The 8,320-nt window shown below is 36.3% G+C and overlaps 1 protein-coding gene across 2 annotated transcripts in view; it reads right to left on the bottom strand.

The window, feature by feature from the left end:
- The window catches only part of LOC107101424 (major histocompatibility complex class I-related gene protein-like), a 12,172-nt gene extending 12,027 nt beyond the window's left edge, over positions 1 to 145 (bottom strand). For both annotated transcript variants that reach the window (XM_015400335.1, XM_015400336.1), the window contains exon 1: positions 83 to 145. In XM_015400335.1, coding sequence (XP_015255821.1) covers positions 83 to 131 — 49 coding nt within the window. In that variant the 5' untranslated portion in view covers positions 132 to 145. The remainder of the gene's footprint in view (positions 1 to 82) is intronic.
- Between the last annotated feature and the right edge of the window lie 8,175 nt (positions 146 to 8,320).

The raw sequence follows: 8,320 nt of genomic DNA, 5'->3' as shown, positions 1-8,320 counted from the left end.
ATATATATATATATATATATATATATATATATATATATATATATATATATATATATATATATATATATATAATAGATTTTACCTGTATGAGCCACACAGACGACCATGAGCAGTAATATGAGATTCCTCATTGTGTATGGTAGGATTAGAGCTGAGTGTAACCTGTACAAGTCTGTTGAAAATGCAAGTATTTCCTGTTCTTATCATTCAAGCGTGTTAAAGGTGTGGCTTTAGATGGAATTTCAGAAAACCCAAATAGTTTCCTTCCTTAAAGTTCCATCACAGCATGTTGTCTAGTTTATGAGATCAAGTTACAACTATAATAGTTTCCTTTTGAGCAAACGGATCAATCAGTTATTTTATGTAATTGTAAATATAGTTAATAATTATATTTTTCAAATTTCAAATAATAATGTGATACTCTAGTCAAAGGCAAATGCCTGAATTGGTAATAATTATACATAAACACTTTACAAACTACCATTATAAACAATAGAGTAGCAGAAAACAATCAGTAAACTGAATGACTTTGAGGTCATCATAGTGGGGGATTTTAACAGCCATGCTGATATTGAAGGTGATAGCTTAAATACAGCCTTTAATGCTATCAGACGCTTTTGGCTTTGTTCAAAATGTGAATAATAATTCTCAACTTCATACTTTGGACCTAGTGCTTGCATATGGCATTGCATGTGAAGAAATAACAGTATTTCCTCACAACACTCTCCTCTTGGACCACTTTTTAATAACCCTCAACATCACTAATACAGAGTTCTCCTCCCCCAAAGGGTTTCACTCTGGCAGATCAAATAACAGATAATGCAGTCATACATTTTAAATAATCTGTCTTCCTTTCTCTGTCCTCTGTGTTGCTGCGCAGTGCTGCAGAGGGCAAAAGTTTAGTTTATTCCCTTTCATAGGTTGATGATTTTGTTGATGGGGTTGCTAGTTCTCTCTCTGCTGCCTTGGACAATGCATCCACTTCGAAAAATAAAAACTTTAGAATAGAAAGCTGGCTCCCTGATTTACTGCAGAGCTGCATACTCTGAAGCAAAATTCTAGGAAACTTGAGCGAAAATGGCGCTCTACATGCCTACACGAATCCTCCATAGTCTGCAAAAATAGTTTACTACTGTATAGGATGACCTTTCGTAAAGCAAGAGCATCGTATTTCTCCTCATCTCCTCATAGATAATAGATTAGAATAAGAATAATCGTATATTTCCTTTTAATAAAGTTGCCAAACTCACACAGAGCCATAGCTCTGTAGAACTGTTTATTCCCTCTGCTCTTTGCAGTAATGATTTTATGGGAATTCTTTATTAATAAGATTGATTCTGTTAAAAAAAAGATCATTGGCACTCCTCTAACTATCATTGGTTTATCTCTGGAAGGTGAGGCAGCATCTGAGGTAGCTAGCTAGCTGCATTTAGACTGCTTTGATCCAGATAAACTTTCAGAGTTAGAAAAAGTATTGCCTTTATCTAAAGCTTTAACTTGTATGTTAGATAAAGTTCCAACTAGGTTATTTAAGGCAGTATATCCTCTGATCTCCTCCTCCATTTTAGATGTGATTAATTTATATCTGTTACATGGATATGTATCTCAGGCTTTTAAGGTTGCTGTATTTAAACCTTTGCTTAAGAAACTGTGTCTTGACCCAGATGACTTGGTCAATTATAGACCAATACCCAATCTTCCTTTCTTATCTAAAATTCTTGAGATAGTAGTTGCCAAACAAGTGTGCGATCAATTACACCATAATGAATTTTTTGAAGAGTTTCAGTCTGGCTTTAGAGCTAGTCATAGCACTAAAAACAGCTCTGGTAAAAGTCACTAATGATATTCTCATGGTCTCAGATAATAGACTTGTATCTGTGCTTGTCCTGTCAGATCTCAGTGCTGCATTTGATACAGTTGACCAAAATATTCCTTTAGAAAGACTTGAATATTTTGTTGGAATTAAAGGAACAGCACTAGACTGGTTTAAATTTTATCTATCTGACCGATTTCAGTTTGTTCACGTTAATGATAAATCTTCCTCATGCTCCAGGGTTACCTATGGAGTACAGGGATCAGTGCTATGACCAATTCTCTTTACTATATATATGCTCCGATCCATCCAACCATTTTCTAGCCCTAAATGGCTAAACTCATCTTTCATCAGAGATATTCTTGTTCCTTATGTTCCTAACAGAGCAAGTCACTCTCAATCTGTTTACTAGTATATCCTAGAATTTCTAAAAGTAGAATGGGAGGCAGATCTTTTAGTTATTTGGCTCCTCTCCTGTGGAACCAACTACCAGTTTTAGTCTGTGAGGCAGACACCCTGTCTACTTTTAAGGCTAGGCTTAAAACTTTCCTTTTTGATAAAGCTTATAGTTAGAGTGGCTCAGGTTNGTGAGGCAGACACCCTGTCTACTTTTAAGGCTAGGCTTAAAACTTTCCTTTTTGATAAAGCTTATAGTTAGAGTGGCTCAGGTTATCCTGAGCTATTTCTATAGATATGCTACTATACGCTTAGACTATTCTATCTATGCCAAAGTTTTTCTTATCATTTTTGCTTTATCTATATGTTTGGCTGTGACACCATCCTGCAGAGAAATGTTACCTTCAACAACTTTGTTTATAGATCTTGTTTGTGTATCGTGAATTGGGGATATATAAAAATCTGGAATGATTTAATGTGATATTCCTTTCCTTAGTAGAGAATAACGTTGAAATACATCTCTGCATACACATCATTTTCATAATTCTGTGCTGACAACAGAGATGACGAGTTGGATGCTGTCTATTGGCTTGTCTAAAACTTCTACCTGATATAAATATGTTTATCTGAACACGGACTTCAACAAATAACATTTTGATTAAAAAGGTTCTCTGTTTGTGCTGTTGATATCTGATTTTCAAACAGTGATTACAAAAAAGATAACTGTATAAATTAGTTTTTAGTGTTTTTTTTCGAGTGACTTAAACAGCAAACCTTGACACATGCAGGATAACAAAAAATGTATTATCAGCCTTTTTTAGCTTAGTTATTTAGTTATAGCTTGTTGACACTAAAGTTCAATCAATAACCATTTGTAGGTTCCTATCACTGCCACCCTCTGGACTGAAATGTGATGCAGTTTCTCTTTGGCTGATTGTAATGGGGCTTCCAGAGTAATGGGGAAGAATGCTGATGAATGACCCAGGATTTCTATGACGTTGATGCTACAAATCCTGGGGGCTTTAGAAGAAAGGGGGTGCAGGTTAGGTAGATGATATGTGCCCCTGATGACTTTCTTACCTGGAAAATAATCTGTGAATATCCTGGGTGATGCAAGAACAATGCATAAGTTTATTGACAAAACTATTTTAAACAACCCATTATAACATAAAAATCCCTTTTATTCAAAATTACTTTTATTGTGGATCTTATATTTATTTTTTATTTGAAACACTAAGTAAAAATAATTCTACTTTTATCAGCTATCATTTTTGATTATTCAAATGAGATCAAATTAGTTTTACATTTTAGAGATTTCTCTCAAAATCCTTTTTTTCCCCTGTTTTCTCACCTCTTATTTCTTTAATTGTTATGTTTTACAAACAGATACAGTGAGGAAAAAAAGTATTTCGAACACCCTGCTATTTTACAAGTTCTCCCACTTAGAATTCATGGAGGGGTCTGAAATTGTCATCAAAGGTGCATGTCCACTGTGAGAGTATGATCTAAAAAAAAAAAAAAGAAATCACGATGTATGATTTTTTTAAACTATTTATTGGTATGGTACAGCTGCACATAAGTATTTGCACACCTAAAAAAAAATCAATGTTAATATTTGGTACGGTAGCCTTTGTTTGTAATTACAAAGGTAAAATATTTACTGCAGTTTTTTACCAGGTTTGCACACATTGCAGGAGGGAATTTGGCCCACTCCTCCACACAGATTTTCTCTAGATCAGTCAGGTTTCTGGGCAGTCGCTTAGACTAACGGAGTTTGAGTTCCATCCAAAGATTCTGGAGACTGGCTAGGCCACACCAGAACCTAAATATGCTTGTTACAGAGCCCCTCCTTGTTAATCCTATTTGTGTGCTTTGGGTCATTGTCATGTTGGAAGACCCAGCCTTAAACCATCTTCAATGCTCTAACTGAGGGAAGGAGGTTGTTCCGTAAAATTCCGCAATACATGGCCGCAGTCATCCTCTCCTTAATACAGTGCAGTCAACCTGTGCCATGTGCAGAAAAACACCCCCAAAGCATGATGCTACCACCCACATGCTTCACAGTAGGGATGGTATTCTTGGGATGGTACTCATCATTCTTCTCTGTCCAAACAAGGTTAGTGGAATTATGACAATAAAGTTCTATTTTGGTCTCATCTGACCACATTACTTTATCTCATGACTACTCTGGATCATCCAAATGTTCATTGGCAAACTTAAGACAGGCCTTCACATATGCTGGTTTAAGCAGGAGAAACTTCTGTGCCACGCTTGATTTCAGACCATGACATCTTAGCGTATTACCAACAGTAACCATGGAAACGGGGATCACAGCGCTTTTCAGGTCCTTGACCAGCTCCTCCTGTGTAGTTCTGGGCTGATTTCTCACATTTTTAAGGATCATTGAGACCCCACAAAGTGAGATCTAGCTTAGAGCCCAAGTCTGAGGGAGATTGACAGTGATGTGTAGCTTCTTCCACTTTCTAATGATTGCTCCAAGAATGGTTGTTATTTCCTCGTAGCCCTTTCAAGCCTTGTAGAGGTGTACAATTTTGTCTCTAGTGTATTTGGTAAGAAGTTGGATTCTTACTGATTGTTCGGGGTAGGACAGGTGTCTTTATGCAGCTAACTACCTCAACAGGTGAATCTAATTTTGGATAATAAAGGTAGGGGAGGTGGACATTATGAAGGCAGAATCACAAGTCTTTGGGGGTCAGAATCCTAGCTGATAGAAGGGTGTTCAAATACTTATTTGCAGCTTTATCATACAAATAAATACATAAAAAAAAATCATATGTTGTGATTTCTGGATTAGGTGGACATGCACTTAAAATGACAATTTTCAGACCCATCCATGATTTCTAAGTGGGAGAATTTGAAAAATAGCAGGGTGTTCAAGTACTTATTTTCTTCACTGTGCATCTGTTAGATTCTCTCCCTTATTTTTTTCCCCCTACTAAGCTCTTTAGATCACTACATTTCTCTCTTCAGCTCCAAGTCTTTACACTCATCAGCATGTTTTGTTTTTTTAACTACAGATCAGATTAAAGCTAAAACTCGTTGAACCTGGTCAGATTTTATCACAGTTTCAGTTCAGCCTAGTTTGACTAAGTTTAAACAAACAAACCATAGATTTGTGGCTGAAGAAGGAAACAAACAAAACATGCTTTGTCTTTAAGAAATTCCTACATTCATGATGAGGTTGGATCTGCGGTCAGATGCTGGCAGCCCCCAAAAAGCATTTTTATTTCACGTTTTCAGGCACTTCCTGTAAAGTCAGTTATTTTTTTTGCTGCAGTGTCAGCTATTCAGTGTCATAGTTTTAGTTCAGTTTATATTCTCTCTTTGGGTTTTCATTGTTTTATTTCCATTTTGTGTTATTCTAGTTATTTCTGATTGTATTTGAGTTCTTGGGTATTTGGATATTTTTGCATTTTGCTTCAGTTACCATATTTCTGTTATCAAACTTGCAAGAAACCACCTCAGCTTCAGTCTCTGCATTTGGGTCCTTCTCTCAAACCTCTACCCAACTTGACAGTCAGGGGTACGTTTCACGAAAGGTTTAACAAACTCAAATTCAAATCCACAACTCTAAATTTATCTAGCATAAAGTCGGGAACTCTGAGTGTTCAGTTTCACAATGGCTGCTGTGAATTAGTTCAATCAACACGAAGTTTGTCCCGCTCAGAGTTAAGCTTGTGTGCAACAAGTATGAAAAGCCATTATCAGTGGAGCACTGATTCGACCAGTCACAATGAAAACAGGCAACAGGAAGAGCCTATTTCATTCCACTAGATATTTTAGTGCAGAGATGCAAAAAACAAGAAAAGAAAAGGAGAGTGTGTTTAAAACACAGAGAAACAGCTCTACAGCTACAAAGGGGAGGAAGATGGCGAAGGAGAAGATTGTTGCTCGAGTTAATGCGTAAGTTTATATAAAATGGACTGTGGCAGGCCATTTTTACATTTATTAAAAGCACTCTCGTCTTTGTTGTTCACTAAAATGTAGATTAGTAAAATAAGAATCTTTCTGATCAAAAGCACAATTATAGACCTAACTGTCATGGTGTTTTTAAGAGATCTGACCCACATACAGAAAACCACTCAGAGAAACTAGAGTAAAAGTTTAACAGGTTTATTGAGGAGTAGAGTTGGGTTGGATTCAGGGGAACTCAGAGAGCTGGTGAACCGGAACTGGAAGTGAGAAGGGAAGTTCACAGGGGTTAGTACAGGGAAACTTTGAACGACGTCTTACAAAAACAGAGACAAACGGGATTCTTCCCAGAATCCAGTCGGTGTGGGTTTTTCCAGAGGTTGAGCGGCTCATTGGAGGGCGAACAGGTCTGGTGATTCGGGGAGAGAAGAACACCAAAAATACGACCAACACAAACTGGATTCCTAACACAAACCGTAATAATATATTTTCCAAATTACAAATTGCAGAAACAGAATTTTAGTAAGTACAAAAAAAAATCTACTAGTAATAATTAAGTTTCATATACAGTATCTAGAAATGTTTACACTTTTTAAATGGTCGTTCTGACATTTATCAGCTTGACTGAAAATGTATTTATGATATCCGAAAAACATTTGTTCATAGTTAAAATAAGATAAATGCTGACCAGTAATATTAGGAATATGGAGATTTGAAATTATTATCTAGATATCCAGTATGTTTATTCTAGATGTTGAGAATGTCATATTGTTAGAAATTGTAATTTAGACAAAAAGTGTAGCAGATATCAAGAATACATATCCATTAAAACTAGTACATATCAAAACTATTTGCCATGGTTATTAATACGATGAAAATATTACAGGATTATTTATTAGTGGTAGGAGATCAATGTATCTATTTAGAGGAAATCTTCTGGCAGCAAATGACGAAGTCTAAAAACGTTTTTCTGGTATGTACAACCCGTGGATCGTTTCACCCATCATGTTTATTCAGTCCTCTTTTACACAGTAAAATGGCTGCTTCCAGACAAATGGCTGTTTTAAGCTGCTCTCAGTCCAATAGAATGGCTTAAGAATGTGCCAGTAGGCTCAGTAGGTTGTTATCATCGAGCAAATCCTAAACCTATCCCTAAAATAAGTCCTTTCCCCCCGTGGAATTAATAACTGTATATATGTGTAATCTGAAAATAATTTCAGTTGTTCTTAATGTACTGTAAATATAACTACCGGTACATAAAAATAAAATATTACGCATCTCGCTCATATTAAACAAACCAAAAACAAGTAATCTCATGCCCTGTCAAGTGAGTTGTAGAATCATCTCCCTATAAATATTTAATTCTCTATGAAAATGTGCAGATTGTTCTTATAAGATCTTCGTCAAACATGCAATGTTTTTTTTTAAACCAAATGTTTCTAACAGACCTAGTGAATGATTTGATTTTTTTAAGCACAAAACTACAATAAAAATCTGACTCTATCAGGAAATAAAAAAATTTGATGACTGTAAGGAGAGCAGAGACAATTCAATTCAGTTTATTTATATAGCGCCAATTCACAACACAAGTCAAATTGATTCAAAGTTTTCTATCTAAATTCAAAGTGTTCTATCTAAGAAAAAGCCAGAGGAGACTTTATTGAAGAAACCCTGCTACCGAACAGGTTAGCTCTTGGGAGAGCGTTACTATGGTGACTGAACAGAAGTTGACGAAACTCTCTGGCCGTTTCTCAATATGCGTTCTTGAGCGTTCTGTTTGTGCTCGTGTACTCGTGACACGTCATAAGCCTCAGCCCGAGCACTGTTCCAATTGCCAGGAACGCCACACAGAGAACACTCCAAATCCCTGGATGTTGTTCTCGCCTCTCCCTCTTTATCAAGTATGCATCAGAGCAGACTTGTCCGTCCTTGAAATTGACAGCTGTCCCTGCATGCAGCTGTCAATGGAGCGCTCCATTGAAAGTTAAAAGTTCTCTTTCTGTTGCTGTTGTTCAATAAAAGTACATTTTAAGATCATTTGAGGTGAGAATATTATACTTTAAAGCGTCACTATATGGCCCATTTACTGATTTACTGCGTAATTAAAAAAAAAGATTTCCGAAATTGACAGACGCTAACGGCATCCAGGGCTAACTGCAGCCCGTCTGCAGCAGCCCT

Source organism: Cyprinodon variegatus, unplaced genomic scaffold, assembly GCF_000732505.1.
Source record: "Cyprinodon variegatus isolate N-32 unplaced genomic scaffold, C_variegatus-1.0 Scaffold1093, whole genome shotgun sequence".
NCBI classification, from domain to species: domain Eukaryota; kingdom Metazoa; phylum Chordata; class Actinopteri; order Cyprinodontiformes; family Cyprinodontidae; genus Cyprinodon; species Cyprinodon variegatus.
Note: the sequence above shows the minus strand (reverse complement) of the source record. Positions and strands in the feature narration are given on the sequence as shown.